We start from the raw sequence: 20,804 nt of genomic DNA, 5'->3' as shown, positions 1-20,804 counted from the left end.
TGTTTCTGTCCATCTTCCCTCTGATGCTGTTTCTGTCCATCTTCCATCTGATGCTGTTTCTGCTGTCCTTCATCCCTCTGATGCTTTTTCTGCCCTTCTTCCCTCTGATGCTGTTTCTGCTGTCCTTCATCCCTCTGATGCTGTTTCTGCTGTCCATCATCCCTCTGATGCTGTTTCTGTCCATCTTCCCTCTGATGCTGTTTCTGTCCATCTTCCATCTGATGCTGTTTCTGCTGTCCTTCATCCCTCTGATGCTTTTTCTGCCCTTCTTCCCTCTGATGCTGTTTCTGCTGTCCATCATCCCTCTGATGCTGTTTCTGTCCATCATCTCTCTGATGCTGTTTCTGTCCTTCATCCCTCTGATGCTGTTTCTGTCCATCCCTCTGATGCTGTTTCTGTCCTTCTTCCCTCTGATGCTGTTTCTGTCCATCATCCCTCTGATGCTTATTCTGACCTTCTTCCCTCTGATGCTGTTTCTGCTGTCCATCATCCCTCTGATGCTGTTTCTGTCCATTATCCCTCTGATGCTGTTTCTGTCCTTCATCCCTCTGATGCTGTTTCTGCTGTCCATCATCCCTCTGATGCTGTTTCTGTCCTTCATCCCTCTGATGCTGTTTCTGTCCTTCATCCCTCTGATGCTGTTTCTGTCCATCTTCCCTCTGATGCTGTTTCTGTCCATCTTCCATCTGATGCTGTTTCTGCTGTCCTTCATCCCTCTGATGCTTTTTCTGCTGTCCATCATCCCTCTGATGCTGTTTCTGTCCATCATCCCTCTGATGCTGTTTCTGTCCTTCATCCCTCTGATGCTGTTTCTGTCCATCCCTCTGATGCTGTTTCTGTCCTTCTTCCCTCTGATGCTGTTTCTGTCCATCATCCCTCTGATGCTGTTTCTATCCATCATCCCTCTGATGCTGTTTATGTCCTTCATCCCTCTGATGCTGTTTCTATCCATCATCCCTCTGATGCTGTTTCTGCTGTCCATCATCCCTCTGATGCTGTTTCTGTCCGTCATCCCTCTGATGCTGTTTCTGTCCTTCATCCCTCTTAATGCTGTTTCTGCTGTCCATCATCCCTCTGATGCTGTTTCTGCTGTCCATCATCCCTGTGATGCTGTTTCTGCTGTCCATCTTCCCTCTGATGCTGTTTCTGCTGTCCTTCATCCCTCTGATGCTGTTTCTGCTGTCCATCATCCCTCTGATGCTGTTTCTGTCCATCTTCCCTCTGATGCTGTTTCTGTCCATCTTCCATCTGATGCTGTTTCTGCTGTCCTTCATCCCTCTGATGCTTTTTCTGCTGTCCATCATCCCTCTGATGCTGTTTCTGTCCATCATCCCTCTGATGCTGTTTCTGTCCTTCATCCCTCTGATGCTGTTTCTGTCCATCCCTCTGATGCTGTTTCTGTCCTTCTTCCCTCTGATGCTGTTTCTGTCCATCATCCCTCTGATGCTGTTTCTGCTGTCCATCATCCCTCTGATGCTGTTTCTGTCCATCATCCCTCTGATGCGGTTTCTGTTCTCCATCATCCCTCTGATGCGGTTTCTGTTGTCCATCATCCCTCTGATGCGGTTTCTGTTGTCCATCATCCCTCGGATGCCGTTTCTGCCCTTCTTCCCTCTGATGCTGTTTCTGCTGTCCATCATCCCTCTGATGCTGTTTCTGTCCATCATCCCTCTGATGCTGTTTCTGTCCATCATCCCTCTGATGCTGTTTCTGTCCTTCTTCCCTCTGATGCTGTTTCTGTCCATCATCCCTCTGATGCTGTTTCTGTCCATCATCCCTCTGATGCTGTTTCTGTCCATCATCCCTCTGATGCTGTTTCTGTCCTTCTTCCCTCTGATGCTGTTTCTGTCCATCATCCCTCTGATGCTGTTTCTGTCCATCATCCCTCTGATGCTGTTTCTGTCCATCATCCCTCTGATGCGGTTTCTGTCCATCATCCCTCTGATGCTGTTTCTGTCCATCATCCCTCTGATGCGGTTTCTGTCCATCATCCCTCTGATGCTGTTTCTGTCCTTCATCCCTCTGATGCTGTTTCTGTCCTTCATCCCTCTGATGCTGTTTCTGCCCTTCTTCCCTATGATGCGGTTTCTGCTGTCCATCATCCCTCTGATGCTGTTTCTGTCCATCATCCCTCTGATGCTGTTTCTGTCCATCATCCCTCTGATGCTGTTTCTGTCCATCATCCCTCTGATGCGGTTTCTGTCCATCATCCCTCTGATGCTGTTTCTGTCCTTCATCCCTCTGATGCTGTTTCTGTCCTTCATCCCTCTGATGCCGTTTCTGCCCTTCTTCCCTCTGATGCTGTTTCTGCTGTCCATCATCCCTCTGATGCTGTTTCTGTCCATCATCCCTCTGATGCTGTTTCTGTCCATCATCCCTCTGATGCTGTTTCTGTCCTTCTTCCCTCTGATGCTGTTTCTGTCCATCATCCCTCTGATGCTGTTTCTGTCCATCATCCCTCTGATGCTGTTTCTGTCCATCATCCCTCTGATGCGGTTTCTGTCCATCATCCCTCTGATGCTGTTTCTGTCCTTCATCCCTCTGATGCTGTTTCTGTCCTTCATCCCTCTGATGCTGTTTCTGCCCTTCTTCCCTATGATGCGGTTTCTGTCCATCATCCCTCTGATGCTGTTTCTGCCCTTCTTCCCTATGATGCTGTTTCTGTTCATCATCCCTCTGATGCTGTTTCTGTCCTTCATCCCTCTGATGCTGTTTCTGCCCTTCTTCCCTCTGATGCTGTTTCTGTTCATCATCATCTTTCTGATGCTGTTTCTGTCCTTCATGCCTCTGATTCTGTCCTCAGTTTTGCTTTCTCTGTCCTCAGGTGTGTGTTCTCTGGCCACCGTCTGCTGTTTCCTGGCCGGGACGGACCTGCTGCACCGCGTGTCGGTGTTGCCGGATCGTGTGGACGGCTCTCTGGGCTGGTCTCTTTATCTGGCGCTCGTTGCGTCTCCGCTGCACATGATGGCCGCCGCGCTGCTAATGTGGGCGGCTCGCAGTCATAGCCAGAGCTACGACCGCATGACGGTGTACAGAGTGGCTTGAATCACGGAGGACAGATCAGATCATTGATGGAAGCTACACTGAACACTGAATCTGTTGTACATAAATGTCCTCAATATGTTGAAGAGCGACAACTGCTAGTCAGAAACACAATCGTGTTTTGAGAATGTCAGATGCACTTTCAAGAGATAATGAGCCCTTACGTGTGTGTGTGTGTGAGAGAGTGTGTGTGAGAGAGAGAGTGTGTGAGTGTGTGTATTAGTTTGAGCACAGGTAAACTTTCCCTCAGTGCTTGTGAATCTGTGATATAAGACTTTAGGATTTTCCTCAGTATTAGAAACAGCTTGACTTCTGGTGTTTTAGCTTTAGTGAAGTAGCATGAACAGCCAGGAATTCTGATGTGTTCTGCATTTAATGTATTAATCCTATTTATACCTATAATTTTTATTTATTTATTTATTTCTGTACGATTTATGTGGTCATTTCTAATAAGGTATAAAACAGCTGAGTGTGTGATGATAGTTGTCAGTGTTTGTGGTTGATGTTGATTCCGGTTCATTTGTCACACTGGAAATGGAAGGTCAGTTACACTGCATTGTGGGATACAGTATCACTGCAGGTATTGGTCGAAGTATTCTATGATCTGTGTATTTATGCATATAGAAACATCATCTGTGCACCATATATGTAGAAATTGTATGTTTTTCTGAACATATTAAGGTTGACTGTTTTTCACAATGCAGTGTTCAGTTTTCATCAGTAATAAACTCATCAAACTCGTGTTGATGTTTTCTGTCTTCTGTTCATCTCTGTGTGTCTGAGCGGACAGAAGGAATCTCCACTCTTCTCTTCCTGGCGAGGGAAAGAGCCACACCCTTCTCGTAGTATGCAGCCTCGTTAATGAAGAACGGATAGAGCGCTGCTTTCCCTCTGTAGCGCAGCGTTTCTCCGGAGAAGGACAGGAACATGGGATCTCCAGGGTGGAGGAGACAGAAGTCCCTGTCCTGAGCGTAGAGAGAGAGAGGGAGAGAGAGAGAGGATTTACCCTGCCGTTCATCAGCAGCAACGTTTCCACAAGACAGATTCTCATCGTTCTGTACCTGCAGGTCGGGATGGACAGCGGCCGTGATCATGTGTGTCTGAGGGTCTCGTGGATAATCGATATTCTTCACCATCGTGAAAACGTCGACAGATCCTCCTTCAAACAGGGTCCCTGAGCAGAGAGGAGCCATGAAAACACACACACAGATCAGATTTTGCAGGGTTTGTAGTTGAAGATGTACCGGAGTTGAACTGCCAGATCCAGTCCAGCATGAGCTGAACTCCCTCCTGCATGGAGCTGAAGATCCCGGACCGGACGAGTCCGTGCGGCTGCGGTCCGACCTCCATCGCTGAGGGCAGAGAGGAAACATCCACAAGCTTGTAGAATAATATTACATTTCATTTAGCAGATGCTTTATCCAAATCCACAGGGAATATTAATTTATATAAAAACAACAAAAACTCCTTTAGCATAATGTTCATGCAGTGGCAGATTCATCTGTCAACGAGCATTTCTGGCGATGAGGAAGGCACACAAATCACAGCCGCTTTGATAATTTGTAAGTGAATAATTTCCGGATCAAAAACAGCATTTAAAAGGCACTGTGACCGACACTGATCGTACAGTGTCACGGCACAAGTATAAGAACATCATACACAGGTTTCTGCACAGCCATAACTACACCGAGAGCAAATATTATTCAGCTGATCGTGATATCCTCTCTCTCCTTTGACGTCATTGCCTCTTCCATTAAATAGATTTCTGATTCGGACTGACCCAGTGCTTGTGTCTCCCGCACCAACAAATGGGAGTACTTCTGAGCTTAAAGGTACAAGCTGTAATTTTTTTCACCGCCAGAGGTCGCATTTTCAAAACAATAACAAAGACGAAGTTTGATGACGCTATGAAGAAGAGTGGAACGATGGTAGATGTCATTTTCAGCATCCAGAGATGTGTGGAATTCACGAATCATTTAAATTGTTCTGGCTTTGTCTTGCGAGACAGAGCGAGTTTGACACGGTTTGTCTCGCTCTGTCTCTCACCTGCACGTTCTGTCTCGCTGTAGCAAATTAGCTCTAAAGAAATATTAATAATCAATCATGGCTTGTTATAATTGATTATGAATATTTGGATCAGTTAATAGAAATAACTTAATGTAGTAAAATTAATATTACAATCAATTAACCTGTTTGTGCCATGAACACTGTGTTAATTGTTTATTAATTCTAAGAAATGTACATTTCCTGGGTATGGGAAATGTCTTTCTTACTGTACAGTACTATTCAGAGCCTATAGTCAAAATATACATGATTAGGGACTCCAGTATGAGCTTGAGACACGGACAACTTTACATGTGATGTGAACAAGACTTTATTAACTAGACTAAACACTTAAATTAACATACTTTACTTTGTTTGAAATTCAGCAGATCAACAGCCTTGAGCAAACCATCAGTTCTAACACGCCCTTCTTTAAAGGTCCCGTTGCATGCGATTCCATGTTTCAAACTTTAGTTAGTGTGTAATGTTGCTGTTAGAGCATAAATAATATCTGTAAAATTATAAAGCTCAAAGTTCAATGCCAAGCGAGATATTTTATTTAACAGAAGTTGACTACAAAAAACGGCTCGATTGGACTACATCCCTCTACTTCCTTCTTTAGTGATGTCACTAGAACCGTTTCTTGACTAACCTCCGCCCACAGGAATGCTCCCTCAACTCTACTGGCTACTTGCGCACTTCTTATAACTTAGGCTACTGTGTTTACTCAGCTCTTACGGTGATTTTCTGAAGTAAAACTGACGCTTCATCTTTTGTGTGATTTACAATAAACTTTATTAAACTCATCAGTACATGTTTGATCATCATTCAGACAGCAGACTTGTAGGCTATTAATAAATAATGGATACATAGCCTACAAGCAGATGACAAATACGTTATAATAACCGTAATTTAACTACTAAACCATACCTGTTTCATCTCTATACAGCACTCTGACTCTGTAGGCATTATTGACCGACTCGAAATGAACGCCGTTACTGAGAGTTTCTGATATTATCATCATTCCGTGAGATGAATTTTTCCTGACAGACTGAGCGCGAGCTCTTGAAGCTCCGCCCCCTGGGTCGTCCAGCAGCAGCTCATTTGCATTTAAAGGGCACACACTGGAACAGCTCGTTTTTCTGAGCCCCAAAAAATGTCAATTTAAACATGCTGTAAAAAATGATCTGTTGGGTATTTTGAGCTCTAACTTCACATACACACTCTGGGGACATCAGAGACTTATTTTACATCTTGTGAAAAGGGGCATATAACGGGACCTTTAAAAGGGTTACGGATACTTAATGTATCAAATAATGAGACTAAGTTTGATACTTGCATGTCTCACCCCTTTGAAGTAAACTGTCCTGATGCAATTTGTTGAGGCTCCAGCTGATATTATCTTGATGAGAGAGAACCAGTGGGAATCAGAGGATCTTTGGTGAATGGAAAGACAAGGCTGCAGCCTGGCACAAGCTTGGGGGTCCTTAGAAAACTTCTAGTTCAGCATCATCTTCACATTAGAATCTCAGAGAGGGACTAAGAGGCGAGACAGAGCATGCAGGTGAGAGACAGTGTGAGACAGAGCGAGACCTCTGCATCTGCATGCTCTGTCTCATTCTGTCTCGCTCTGTCTCTCACCTGTACGCTCTGTCTCACTCTGTCTCTCTCTGTCTCTCACCTGTATGCTCTGTCTCGCTCTGTCTCTCACCTGTACGCTCTGTCTCACTCTGTCTCTCACCTGTACGCTCTGTCTCACTCTGTCTCTCACCTGTACGCTCTGTCTCGCTCTGTCTCGCTCTGTCTCACTCTGTCTCTCACCTGTACACTCTGTCTCGCTCTGTCTCTCACCTGTACACTCTGTCTCGCTCTGTCTCTCACCTGTACATTCTGTCTCGCTCTGTCTCTCACCTGTACACTCTGTCTCACTCTGTCTCTCACCTGTACGCTCTGTCTCACTCTGTCTCTCACCTGTACACTCTGTCTCGCTCTGTCTCTCACCTGTACGCTCTGTCTCGCTCTGTCTCACTCTGAGTCTCACCTGTACACTCTGTCTCACTCTGTCTCTCACCTGTACACTCTGTCTCGCTCTGTCTCTCACCTGTACACTCTGTCTCTCACCTGTACGCTCTGTCTCGCTCTGTCTCACTCTGAGTCTCACCCGTACACTCTGTCTCATTCTGTCTCGCTCTGTCTCTCACCTGTACGCTCTGTCTCGCTCTGTCTCTCACCTGTACGCTCTGTCTCGCTCTGTCTCACTCTGAGTCTCACCCGTACACTCTGTCTCATTCTGTCTCGCTCTGTCTCTCACCTGTACAACCTGTTTCGCTTTGTCTCACTCTGTCTCACTCTGTCTCGCTCTGTCTCTCACCTGTACACTCTGTCTCGCTCTGTCTCGCTCTGTCTCTCACCTGTACACTCTGTCTCGCTCTGTCTCTCACCTGTACATTCTGTCTCGCTCTGTCTCTCACCTGTACGCTCTGTCTCACTCTGTCTCTCACCTGTACGCTCTGTCTCACTCTGTCTCTCACCTGTACACTCTGTCTCGCTCTGTCTCGCTCTGTCTCTCACCTGTACACTCTGTCTCGCTCTGTCTCACTCTGAGTCTCACCTGTACACTCTGTCTCACTCTGTCTCTCAACTGTACACTCTGTCTCGCTCTGTCTCTCACCTGTACACTCTGTCTCTCACCTGTACGCTCTGTCTCTCACCTGTACGCTCTGTCTCGCTCTGTCTCACTCTGAGTCTCACCCGTACACTCTGTCTCATTCTGTCTCGCTCTGTCTCTCACCTGTACAACCTGTTTCGCTTTGTCTCACTCTGTCTCACTCTGTCTCGCTCTGTCTCTCACCTGTACACTCTGTCTCGCTCTGTCTCACTCTGAGTCTCACCTGTACACTCTGTCTCACTCTGTCTCTCACCTGTACACTCTGTCTCGCTCTGTCTCTCACCTGTACACTCTGTCTCTCACCTGTACGCTCTGTCTCGCTCTGTCTCACTCTGAGTCTCACCTGTACACTCTGTCTCACTCTGTCTCTCACCTGTACACTCTGTCTCGCTCTGTCTCTCACCTGTACACTCTGTCTCTCACCTGTACGCTCTGTCTCGCTCTGTCTCACTCTGAGTCTCACCCGTACACTCTGTCTCATTCTGTCTCGCTCTGTCTCTCACCTGTACAACCTGTTTCGCTTTGTCTCACTCTGTCTCACTCTGTCTCGCTCTGTCTCTCACCTGTACTCTCTGTCTCGCTCTGTCTCGCTCTGTCTCTCATCTATACGCTCTGTCTCGCTTTGTCTCGCTCTGTCTCTCACCTGTACGCTCTGTCTCACTCTGTCTCTCACCTGTACACTCTGTCTCGCTTTGTCTCGCTCTGTCTCTCACCTGTACACTCTGTCTCGCTCTGTCTCTCACCTGTACACTCTGTCTCGCTTTATCTCGCTCTGTCTCTCACCTGTACGCTCTGTCTCGCTCTGTCTCTCACCTGTACACTCTGTCTCGCTTTGTCTCACTCTGTCTCTCACCTGTACACTCTGTCTCGCTTTGTCTCGCTTTGTCTCGCTCTGTCTTGCTCTGTCTCTCACCTGTACACTCTGTCTCGCTTTGTCTCGCTCTGTCTCTCACCTGTACACTCTGTCTCGCTCTGTCTCTCACCTGTACACTCTGTCTCGCTTTGTCTCGCTCTGTCTCTCACCTGTACACTCTGTCTCGCTCTGTCTCGCTCTGTCTCTCATCTGTACGCTCTGTCTCTCATCTGTACGCTCTGTCTCGCTTTGTCTCGCTCTGTCTCGCTCTGTCTCGCTCTGTCTTGCTCTGTCTCTCACCTGTACACTCTGTCTCGCTCTGTCTCTCACCTGTACGCTCTGTCTCGCTCTGTCTCACTCTGAGTCTCACCCGTACAATCTGTCTCATTCTGTCTCGCTGTCTCTCACCTGTACAACCTGTTTCGCTTTGTCTCACTCTGTCTCACTCTGTCTCGCTCTGTCTCTCACCTGTACACTCTGTCTCGCTCTGTCTCGCTCTGTCTCTCATCTGTACGCTCTGTCTCGCTTTGTCTCGCTCTGTCTCTCACCTGTACGCTCTGTCTCACTCTGTCTCTCACCTGTACACTCTGTCTCGCTTTGTCTCGCTCTGTCTCTCACCTGTACACTCTGTCTCGCTCTGTCTCTCACCTGTACACTCTGTCTCGCTTTGTCTCGCTCTGTCTCTCACCTGTACGCTCTGTCTCGCTCTGTCTCTCACCTGTACACTCTGTCTCGCTTTGTCTCACTCTGTCTCTCACCTGTACACTCTGTCTCGCTTTGTCTCGCTTTGTCTCGCTCTGTCTTGCTCTGTCTCTCACCTGTACACTCTGTCTCGCTTTGTCTCGCTCTGTCTCTCACCTGTACACTCTGTCTCGCTCTGTCTCGCTCTGTCTCTCACCTGTACACTCTGTCTCGCTTTGTCTCGCTCTGTCTCTCACCTGTACACTCTGTCTCGCTCTGTCTCGCTCTGTCTCTCATCTGTACGCTCTGTCTCTCATCTGTACGCTCTGTCTCGCTTTGTCTCGCTCTGTCTCGCTCTGTCTCGCTCTGTCTTGCTCTGTCTCTCACCTGTACACTCTGTCTCGCTCTGTCTCTCACCTGTACGCTCTGTCTCGCTCTGTCTCGCTCTGTCTCTCATCTGTACGCTCTGTCTCGCTTTGTCTCGCTCTGTCTTGCTCTGTCTCGCTTTGTCTCTCACCTGTACACTCTGTCTCGCTTTATCTCGCTCTGTCTCTCACCTGTACACTCTGTCTCGCTTTGTCTCGCTCTGTCTCTCACCTATACGCTCTGTCTCACTCTGTCTCTCACCTGTACGCTCTGTCTCACTTTGTCTCGCTCTGTCTCTCACCTGTACATTCTGTCTCGCTTTGTCTCGCTCTGTCTCGCTCTGTCTCTCATCTGTACGCTCTGTCTCGCTTTGTCTCGCTCTGTCTCGCTTTGTCTCGCTCTGTCTCTCATCTGTACGCTCTGTCTCGCTTTGTCTCGCTCTGTCTCGCTCTGTCTCGCTCTGTCTCTCACCTGTACGCTCTGTCTCGCTCTGTCTCGCTCTGTCTCTCATCTGTACGCTCTGTCTCGCTTTGTCTCGCTCTGTCTTGCTCTGTCTCGCTCTGTCTCTCACCTGTACATTCTGTCTCGCTTTGTCTCGCCCTGTCTCTCACCTATACGCTCTGTCTCACTCTGTCTCTCATCTGTACGCTCTGTCTCGCTTTGTCTCGCTCTGTCTTGCTCTGTCTCGCTTTGTCTCTCACCTGTACACTCTGTCTCGCTTTATCTCGCTCTGTCTCTCACCTGTACGCTCTGTCTCGCTTTGTCTCGCTCTGTCTCTCACCTGTACACTCTGTCTCGCTTTGTCTCGCTCTGTCTCGCTCTGTCTCTCATCTGTACGCTCTGTCTCGCTTTGTCTCGCTCTGTCTCGCTTTGTCTCGCTCTGTCTCTCATCTGTACGCTCTGTCTCGCTTTGTCTCGCTCTGTCTCTCACCTGTACGCTCTGTCTCGCTCTGTCTCTCACCTGTACACTCTGTCTCGCTTTGTCTCGCTCTGTCTCTCACCTGTACACTCTGTCTCGCTTTGTCTCGCTTTGTCTCGCTCTGTCTTGCTCTGTCTCTCACCTGTACACTCTGTCTTGCTTTGTCTCGCTCTGTCTCTCACCTGTACGCTCTGTCTCGCTCTGTCTCTCATCTGTACGCTCTGTCTCTCATCTGTACGCTCTGTCTCGCTTTGTCTCGCTCTGTCTCGCTCTGTCTCTCATCTGTACGCTCTGTCTCGCTTTATCTCGCTCTGTCTTGCTCTGTCTCGCTTTGTCTCTCACCTGTACACTCTGTCTCGCTTTATCTCGCTCTGTCTCTCACCTGTACACTCTGTCTCGCTTTGTCTCGCTCTGTCTCTCACCTATACGTTCTGTCTCACTCTGTCTCTCACCTGTACGCTCTGTCTCACTTTGTCTCGCTCTATCTCTCACCTGTACACTCTGTCTCGCTTTGTGTCGCTCTGTCTCGCTCTGTCTCTCATCTGTATGCTCTGTCTCGCTTTGTCTCGCTCTGTCTCGCTTTGTCTCGCTCTGTCTCTCATCTGTACGCTCTGTCTCGCTTTGTCTCGCTCTGTCTCTCACCTATACGTTCTGTCTCACTCTGTCTCTCACCTGTACGCTCTGTCTCGCTTTGTCTCGCTCTGTCTCGCTCTGTCTCTCATCTGTATGCTCTGTCTCGCTTTGTCTCGCTCTGTCTCGCTTTGTCTCGCTCTGTCTCTCACCTGTACGCTCTGTCTCACTTTGTCTCACTCTGTCTCTCACCTGTACACTCTGTCTCACTTTGTCTCGCTCTGTCTCTCACCTGTACACTCTGTCTCGCTTTGTCTCGCTCTGTCTCGCTCTGTCTCTCATCTGTATGCTCTGTCTCGCTTTGTCTCGCTCTGTCTCGCTTTGTCTCGCTCTGTCTCTCATCTGTACGCTCTGTCTCGCTTTGTCTCGCTCTGTCTCACTCTGTCTCGCTCTGTCTCTCATCTGTACGCTCTGTCTCGCTTTGTCTTGCTCTGTCTCGCTTTGTCTCGCTCTGTCTCTCATCTGTACGCTCTGTCTCGCTTTGTCTCGCTCTGTCTCGCTCTGTCTCTCATCTGTACGCTCTGTCTCGCTTTGTCTCGCTCTGTCTTGCTCTGTCTTGCTCTGTCTCGCTCTGTCTCTCACCTGTACACTCTGTCTCGCTCTGTCTTGCTCTGTCTCTCATCTGTACGCTCTGTCTCGCTTTGTCTCGCTCTGTCTCGCTCTGTCTCGCTCTATCTCTCACCTGTACACTCTGTCTCGCTTTTTCTCTCACCTGTACGCTCTGTCTCACTTTGTCTCGCTCTGTCTCTCATCTGTACGCTCTGTCTCGCTTTGTCTCGCTCTGTCTTGCTCTGTCTCTCACCTGTACGCTCTGTCTCACTTTGTCTCGCTCTGTCTCTCATCTGTACGCTCTGTCTCGCTTTGTCTCGCTCTGTCTTGCTCTGTCTCGCTCTGTCTCTCTCCTGTACATTCTGTCTCGCTTTGTCTCGCTCTGTCTCTCACCTATACGCTCTGTCTCACTCTGTCTCTCATCTGTTCGCTCTGTCTCGCTTTGTCTCGCTCTGTCTTGCTCTGTCTCGCTTTGTCTCTCACCTGTACACTCTGTCTCGCTTTATCTCGCTCTGTCTCTCACCTGTACGCTCTGTCTCGCTTTGTCTCGCTCTGTCTCTCACCTGTACACTCTGTCTCGCTTTGTCTCGCTCTGTCTCGCTCTGTCTCTCATCTGTACGCTCTGTCTCGCTTTGTCTCGCTCTGTCTCGCTTTGTCTCGCTCTGTCTCTCATCTGTACGCTCTGTCTCGCTTTGTCTCGCTCTGTCTCTCACCTGTACGCTCTGTCTCGCTCTGTCTCTCACCTGTACACTCTGTCTCGCTTTGTCTCGCTCTGTCTCTCACCTGTACACTCTGTCTCGCTTTGTCTCGCTTTGTCTCGCTCTGTCTTGCTCTGTCTCTCACCTGTACACTCTGTCTTGCTTTGTCTCGCTCTGTCTCTCACCTGTACGCTCTGTCTCGCTCTGTCTCTCATCTGTAGGCTCTGTCTCTCATCTGTACGCTCTGTCTCGCTTTGTCTCGCTCTGTCTCGCTCTGTCTCTCATCTGTACGCTCTGTCTCGCTTTGTCTCGCTCTGTCTTGCTCTGTCTCGCTTTGTCTCTCACCTGTACACTCTGTCTCGCTTTATCTCGCTCTGTCTCTCACCTGTACACTCTGTCTCGCTTTGTCTCGCTCTGTCTCTCACCTATACGTTCTGTCTCACTCTGTCTCTCACCTGTACGCTCTGTCTCACTTTGTCTCGCTCTGTCTCTCACCTGTACACTCTGTCTCGCTTTGTGTCGCTCTGTCTCGCTCTGTCTCTCATCTGTATGCTCTGTCTCGCTTTGTCTCGCTCTGTCTCGCTTTGTCTCGCTCTGTCTCTCATCTGTACGCTCTGTCTCGCTTTGTCTCGCTCTGTCTCGCTCTGTCTCGCTCTGTCTCTCACTTGTACGCTCTGTCTCGCTTTGTCTCGCTCTGTCTTGCTCTGTCTCGCTTTGTCTCTCACCTGTACACTCTGTCTCGCTTTATCTCGCTCTGTCTCTCACCTGTACGCTCTGTCTCGCTTTGTCTCGCTCTGTCTCTCACCTGTACACTCTGTCTCGCTTTGTCTCGCTCTGTCTCGCTTTGTCTCGCTCTGTCTCTCATCTGTACGCTCTGTCTCGCTTTGTCTCGCTCTGTCTCTCACCTGTACGCTCTGTCTCGCTCTGTCTCTCACCTGTACGCTCTGTCTCGCTCTGTCTCGCTCTGTCTCTCACCTGTACACTCTGTCTCGCTTTGTCTCGCTCTGTCTCTCACCTGTACACTCTGTCTCGCTTTGTCTCGCTTTGTCTCGCTCTGTCTTGCTCTGTCTCTCACCTGTACACTCTGTCTTGCTTTGTCTCGCTCTGTCTCTCACCTGTACGCTCTGTCTCGCTCTGTCTCTCATCTGTACGCTCTGTCTCTCATCTGTACGCTCTGTCTCGCTTTGTCTCGCTCTGTCTCGCTCTGTCTCTCATCTGTACGCTCTGTCTCGCTTTGTCTCGCTCTGTCTTGCTCTGTCTCGCTTTGTCTCTCACCTGTACACTCTGTCTCGCTTTATCTCGCTCTGTCTCTCACCTGTACACTCTGTCTCGCTTTGTCTCGCTCTGTCTCTCACCTATACGTTCTGTCTCACTCTGTCTCTCACCTGTACGCTCTGTCTCGCTTTGTCTCGCTTTGTCTCGCTCTGTCTCGCTCTGTCTCTCATCTGTATGCTCTGTCTCGCTTTGTCTCGCTCTGTCTCGCTTTGTCTCGCTCTGTCTCTCACCTGTACGCTCTGTCTCACTTTGTCTCGCTCTGTCTCTCACCTGTACACTCTGTCTCGCTTTGTCTCGCTCTGTCTTGCTCTGTCTCTCATCTGTATGCTCTGTCTCGCTTTGTCTCGCTCTGTCTCGCTTTGTCTCGCTCTGTCTCTCATCTGTACGCTCTGTCTCGCTTTGTCTCGCTCTGTCTCGCTCTGTCTCGCTCTGTCTCTCATCTGTACGTTCTGTCTCGCTTTGTCTTGCTCTGTCTCGCTTTGTCTCGCTCTGTCTCTCATCTGTACGCTCTGTCTCGCTTTGTCTCGCTCTGTCTCGCTCTGTCTCTCATCTGTACGCTCTGTCTCGCTTTGTCTCGCTCTGTCTTGCTCTGTCTTGCTCTGTCTCGCTCTGTCTCTCACCTGTACACTCTGTCTCGCTCTGTCTTGCTCTGTCTCTCATCTGTACGCTCTGTCTCGCTTTGTCTCGCTCTGTCTCGCTCTGTCTCGCTCTGTCTCTCACCTGTACACTCTGTCTCGCTTTGTCTCTCACCTGTACGCTCTGTCTCACTTTGTCTCGCTCTGTCTCTCATCTGTACGCTCTGTCTCGCTTTGTCTCGCTCTGTCTTGCTTTGTCTCTCATCTGTACGCTCTGTCTCGCTTTGTCTCGCTCTGTCTCGCTTTGTCTCACTCTGTCTCTCACCTGTACACTCTGTCTCGCTTTGTCTCGCTCTGTCTTGCTCTGTCTCTCATCTGTACGCTCTGTCTCGCTTTGTCTCGCTCTGTCTCGCTCTGTCTCTCATCTGTACACTCTGTCTCGCTTTGTCTTGCTCTGTCTCGCTCTGTCTCACTCTGTCTCTCACCTGTACGCTCTGTCTCGCTTTGTCTCGCTCTGTCTTGCTCTGTCTCTCATCTGTACGCTCTGTCTCGCTTTGTCTCGCTCTGTCTCGCTCTGTCTCTCATCTGTACACTCTGTCTCGCTTTGTCTTGCTCTGTCTTGCTCTGTCTCGCTCTGTCTCGCTCTGTCTCTCACCTGTACGCTCTGTCTCGCTTTGTCTCTCACCTGTACACTCTGTCTCGCTTTATCTCGCTCTGTCTCTCACCTGTACACTCTGTCTCGCTTTGTCTCGCTCTGTCTCTCACCTATACGCTCTGTCTCACTCTGTCTCTCACCTGTACACTCTGTCTCACTTTGTCTCGCTCTGTCTCTCACCTGTACACTCTGTCTCGCTTTGTCTCGCTCTGTCTCGATCTGTCTCTCATCTGTACGCTCTGTCTCGCTTTGTCGCGCTCTGTCTCGCTTTGTCTCGCTCTGTCTCTCATCTGTACGCTCTGTCTCGCTTTGTCTCGCTCTGTCTCGCTCTGTCTCGCTCTGTCTCTCACCTGTACGCTCTGTCTCGCTCTGTCTCGCTCTGTCTCTCATCTGTACGCTCTGTCTCGCTTTGTCTCGCTCTGTCTTGCTCTGTCTCGCTCTGTCTCTCACCTGTACATTCTGTCTCGCTTTGTCTCGCTCTGTCTCTCACCTATACGCTCTGTCTCACTCTGTCTCTCATCTGTACGCTCTGTCTCGCTTTGTCTCGCTCTGTCTTGCTCTGTCTCGCTTTGTCTCTCACCTGTACACTCTGTCTCGCTTTATCTCGCTCTGTCTCTCACCTGTACGCTCTGTCTCGCTTTGTCTCGCTCTGTCTCTCACCTGTACACTCTGTCTCGCTTTGTCTCGCTCTGTCTCTCACCTGTACGCTCTGTCTCGCTCTGTCTCGCTTTGTCTCGCTCTGTCTCGCTCTGTCTCTCATCTGTACGCTCTGTCTCGCTTTGTCTCGCTCTGTCTTGCTCTGTCTCGCTTTGTCTCTCACCTGTACACTCTGTCTCGCTTTATCTCGCTCTGTCTCTCACCTGTACACTCTGTCTCGCTTTGTCTCGCTCTGTCTCTCACCTATACGTTCTGTCTCACTCTGTCTCTCACCTGTACGCTCTGTCTCACTTTGTCTCGCTCTGTCTCTCACCTGTACACTCTGTCTCGCATTGTCTCGCTCTGTCTCGCTCTGTCTCTCATCTGTATGCTCTGTCTCGCTTTGTCTCGCTCTGTCTCGCTTTGTCTCGCTCTGTCTCTCATCTGTACGCTCTGTCTCGCTTTGTCTCGCTCTGTCTCGCTCTGTCTCGCTCTGTCTCTCACTTGTACGCTCTGTCTCGCTTTGTCTCGCTCTGTCTTGCTCTGTCTCGCTTTGTCTCTCACCTGTACACTCTGTCTCGCTTTATCTCGCTCTGTCTCTCACCTGTACGCTCTGTCTCGCTTTGTCTCGCTCTGTCTCTCACCTGTACACTCTGTCTCGCTTTGTCTCGCTCTGTCTCGCTTTGTGTCGCTCTGTCTCTCATCTGTACGCTCTGTCTCGCTTTGTCTCGCTCTGTCTCTCACCTGTACGCTCTGTCTCGCTCTGTCTCTCACCTGTACACTCTGTCTCGCTCTGTCTCTCACCTGTACGCTCTGTCTCGCTCTGTCTCTCACCTGTACACTCTGTCTCGCTTTGTCTCGCTCTGTCTCTCATCTGTACGCTCTGTCTCGCTTTGTCTCGCTCTGTCTCGCTCTGTCTCGCTCTGTCTCTCACTTGTACGCTCTGTCTCGCTTTGTCTCGCTCTGTCTTGCTCTGTCTCGCTTTGTCTCTCACCTGTACACTCTGTCTCGCTTTATCTCGCTCTGTCTCTCACCTGTACGCTCTGTCTCGCTTTGTCTCGCTCTGTCTCTCACCTGTACACTCTGTCTCGCTTTGTCTCGCTCTGTCTCGCTTTGTCTCGCTCTGTCTCTCATCTGTACGCTCTGTCTCGCTTTGTCTCGCTCTGTCTCTCACCTGTACGCTCTGTCTCGCTCTGTCTCTCACCTGTACACTCTGTCTCGCTCTGTCTCTCACCTGTACGCTCTGTCTCGCTCTGTCTCTCACCTGTACACTCTGTCTCGCTTTGTCTCGCTCTGTCTCTCACCTGTACACTCTGTCTCGCTTTGTCTCGCTTTGTCTCGCTCTGTCTTGCTCTGTCTCTCACCTGTACACTCTGTCTTGCTTTGTCTCGCTCTGTCTCTCACCTGTACGCTCTGTCTCGCTCTGTCTCTCATCTGTACGCTCTGTCTCTCATCTGTACGCTCTGTCTCGCTTTGTCTCGCTCTGTCTCGCTCTGTCTCTCATCTGTACGCTCTGTCTCGCTTTGTCTCGCTCTGTCTTGCTCTGTCTCGCTTTGTCTCTCACCTGTACACTCTGTCTCGCTTTATCTCGCTCTGTCTCTCACCTATACATTCTGTCTCACTCTGTCTCTCACCTGTACGCTCTGTCTCACTTTGTCTCGCTCTGTCTCTCACCTGTACACTCTGTCTCGCTTTGTCTCGCTCTGTCTCGCTCTGTCTCTCATCTGTATGCTCTGTCTCGCTTTGTCTCGCTCTGTCTCGCTTTGTCTCGCTCTGTCTCTCATCTGTACGCTCTGTCTCGCTTTGTCTCGCTCTGTCTCGCTCTGTCTCTCATCTGTACGCTCTGTCTCGCTTTGTCTTGCTCTGTCTCGCTTTGTCTCGCTCTGTCTCTCATCTGTACGCTCTGTCTCGCTTTGTCTCGCTCTGTCTCGCTCTGTCTCTCATCTGTACGCTCTGTCTCGCTTTGTCTTGCTCTGTCTCGCTTTGTCTTGCTCTGTCTCTCATCTGTACGCTCTGTCTCGCTCTGTCTCGCTCTGTCTCTCATCTGTACGCTCTGTCTCGCTTTGTCTCGCTCTGTCTTGGTCTGTCTCGCTCTGTCTCTCACCTGTACATTCTGTCTCGCTTTGTCTCGCTCTATCTCTCACCTATACGCTCTGTCTCTCTTTGTCTCTCATCTGTACGCTCTGTCTCGCTTTGTCTCGCTCTGTCTTGCTCTGTCTCGCTTTGTCTCTCACCTGTACACTCTGTCTCGCTTTATCTCGCTCTGTCTCTCACCTGTACACTCTGTCTCGCTTTGTCTCGCTCTGTCTCTCACCTGTACACTCTGTCACGCTTTGTCTCGCTCTGTCTCGCTCTGTCTCTCATCTGTACGCTCTGTCTCGCTTTGTCTCGCTCTGTCTCGCTTTGTCTCGCTCTGTCTCTCATCTGTACGCTCTGTCTCGCTTTGTCTCGCTCTGTCTCTCACCTGTACGCTCTGTCTCGCTTTATCTCGCTCTGTCTCTCACCTGTACACTCTGTCTCGCTTTGTCTCGCTCTGTCTCTCACCTATACATTCTGTCTCACTCTGTCTCTCACCTGTACGCTCTGTCTCACTTTGTCTCGCTCTGTCTCTCACCTGTACACTCTGTCTCGCTTTGTCTCGCTCTGTCTCGCTCTGTCTCTCATCTGTATGCTCTGTCTCGCTTTGTCTCGCTCTGTCTCGCTTTGTCTCGCTCTGTCTCTCATCTGTACGCTCTGTCTCGCTTTGTCTCGCTCTGTCTCGCTCTGTCTCGCTCTGTCTCTCATCTGTACGCTCTGTCTCGCTTTGTCTTGCTCTGTCTCGCTTTGTCTCGCTCTGTCTCTCATCTGTACGCTCTGTCTCGCTTTGTCTCGCTCTGTCTCGCTCTGTCTCTCATCTGTACGCTCTGTCTCGCTTTGTCTTGCTCTGTCTCGCTTTGTCTCGCTCTGTCTCTCATCTGTACGCTCTGTCTCGCTCTGTCTCGCTCTGTCTCTCATCTGTACGCTCTGTCTCGCTTTGTCTCGCTCTGTCTTGGTCTGTCTCGCTCTGTCTCTCACCTGTACATTCTGTCTCGCTTTGTCTCGCTCTGTCTCTCACCTATACGCTCTGTCTCTCTTTGTCTCTCATCTGTACGCTCTGTCTCGCTTTGTCTCGCTCTGTCTTGCTCTGTCTCGCTTTGTCTCTCACCTGTACACTCTGTCTCGCTTTGTCTCGCTCTGTCTCTCACCTGTACACTCTGTCTCGCTTTGTCTCGCTCTGTCTCGCTCTGTCTCTCATCTGTACGCTCTGTCTCGCTTTGTCTCGCTTTGTCTCGCTCTGTCTCTCATCTGTACGCTCTGTCTCGCTTTGTCTCGCTCTGTCTCTCACCTGTACGCTCTGTCTCGCTCTGTCTCGCTCTGTCTCTCACCTGTACACTCTGTCTCGCTTTGTCTCGCTCTGTCTCTCACCTGTACACTCTGTCTCGCTTTGTCTCGCTTTGTCTCGCTCTGTCTTGCTCTGTCTCTCACCTGTACACTCTGTCTTGCTTTGTCTCGCTCTGTCTCTCACCTGTACGCTCTGTCTCGCTCTGTCTCTCATCTGTACGCTCTGTCTCTCATCTGTACGCTCTGTCTCGCTTTGTCTCGCTCTGTCTCGCTCTGTCTCTCATCTGTATGCTCTGTCTCGCTTTGTCTCGCTCTGTCTTGCTCTCTCACTTTGTCTCTCACCTGTACACTCTGTCTCGCTTTATCTCGCTCTGTCTCTCACCTGTACACTCTGTCTCGCTTTGTCTCTCTCTGTCTCTCACCTATACGTTCTGTCTCACTCTGTCTCTCACCTGTACGCTCTGTCTTACTTTGTCTCGCTCTGTCTCTCACCTGTACACTCTGTCTCGCTTTGTGTCGCTCTGTCTCGCTCTGTCTCTCATCTGTATGCTCTGTCTCGCTTTGTCTCGCTCTGTCTCGCTTTGTCTCGCTCTGTCTCTCATCTGTACGCTCTGTCTCGCTTTGTCTCGCTCTGTCTCGCTCTGTCTCGCTCTGTCTCTCACTTGTACGCTCTGTCTCGCTTTGTCTCGCTCTGTCTTGCTCTGTCTCGCTTTGTCTCTCACCTGTACACTCTGTCTCGCTTTATCTCGCTCTGTCTCTCACCTGTACGCTCTGTCTCGCTTTGTCTCGCTCTGTCTCTCACCTGTACACTCTGTCTCGCTTTGTCTCGCTCTGTCTCGCTTTGTCTCGCTCTGTCTCTCATCTGTACGCTCTGTCTCGCTTTGTCTCGCTCTGTCTCTCACCTGTACGCTCTGTCTCGCTCTGTCTCTCACCTGTACGCTCTGTCTCGCTCTGTCTCTCACCTGTACACTCTGTCTCGCTTTGTCTCGCTCTGTCTCTCACCTGTACACTCTGTCTTGCTTTGTCTCGCTCTGTCTTGCTCTGTCTCTCACCTGTACACTCTGTCTTGCTTTGTCTCGCTCTGTCTCTCACCTGTACACTCTGTCTCGCTCTGTCTCTCATCTGTACGCTCTGTCTCTCATCTGTACGCTCTGTCTCGCTTTGTCTCGCTCTGTCTCGCTTTGTCTCGCTCTGTCTCGCTCTGTCTCTCATCTGTACGCTCTGTCTCGCTTTGTCTCGCTCTGTCTTGCTCTGTCTCGCTTTGTCTCTCACCTGTACACTCTGTCTCGCTTTATCTCGCTCTGTCTCTCACCTGTACACTCTGTCTCGCTTTGTCTCGCTCTGTCTCTCACCTATACGTTCTGTCTCACTCTGTCTCTCACCTGTACGCTCTGTCTCACTTTGTCTCGCTCTGTCTCTCACCTGTACACTCTGTCTCGCTTTGTCTCGCTCTGTCTCGCTCTGTCTCTCATCTGTATGCTCTGTCTCGCTTTGTCTCGCTCTGTCTCGCTTTGTCTCGCTCTGTCTCTCATCTGTACGCTCTGTCTCGCTCTGTCTCTCATCTGTACGCTCTGTCTCGCTTTGTCTTGCTCTGTCTCGCTTTGTCTCGCTCTGTCTCTCATCTGTACGCTCTGTCTCGCTCTGTCTCGCTCTGTCTCTCATCTGTACGCTCTGTCTCGCTTTGTCTCGCTCTGTCTTGGTCTGTCTCGCTCTGTCTCTCACCTGTACATTCTGTCTCGCTTTGTCTCGCTCTGTCTCTCACCTATACGCTCTGTCTCTCTTTGTCTCTCATCTGTACGCTCTGTCTCGCTTTGTCTCGCTCTGTCTTGCTCTGTCTCGCTTTGTCTCTCACCT

General features: G+C 50.0%; 2 protein-coding genes across 4 annotated transcripts in view; one reads left to right on the top strand and one right to left on the bottom strand.

The window, feature by feature from the left end:
* The window catches only part of cldnd1a (claudin domain containing 1a), a 9,217-nt gene extending 5,433 nt beyond the window's left edge, over positions 1 to 3,784 (top strand). For 2 of the 3 annotated variants that reach the window (XM_081358958.1, XM_081358957.1), the window contains one exon: positions 2,825 to 3,784. In XM_081358958.1, coding sequence (XP_081215084.1) covers positions 2,825 to 3,045 — 221 coding nt within the window. In that variant the 3' untranslated portion in view covers positions 3,046 to 3,784. The remainder of the gene's footprint in view (positions 1 to 2,824) is intronic. The other variant, XR_014029653.1, reaches the window with a different exon arrangement.
* A 22-nt stretch (positions 3,785 to 3,806) lies between these two features.
* Positions 3,807 to 20,804, bottom strand: part of LOC308685970 (N-acyl-aromatic-L-amino acid amidohydrolase (carboxylate-forming) B-like) — a gene marked incomplete at both ends in the record, with an annotated part of 56,441 nt that continues 39,443 nt past the window's right edge. The window contains 3 exons of the mRNA XM_081358143.1: positions 3,807 to 4,007; positions 4,104 to 4,216; positions 4,287 to 4,394. Of these exons, the coding sequence (XP_081214269.1) occupies positions 3,807 to 4,007; positions 4,104 to 4,216; positions 4,287 to 4,394 (422 nt within the window). The remainder of the gene's footprint in view (positions 4,008 to 4,103; positions 4,217 to 4,286; positions 4,395 to 20,804) is intronic.

This window comes from Scardinius erythrophthalmus, assembly GCF_964197995.2.
Source record: "Scardinius erythrophthalmus genome assembly, chromosome: 2".
NCBI lineage: Eukaryota > Metazoa > Chordata > Actinopteri > Cypriniformes > Leuciscidae > Scardinius > Scardinius erythrophthalmus.
This window is presented reverse-complemented; position numbering and strand designations above follow the sequence as displayed.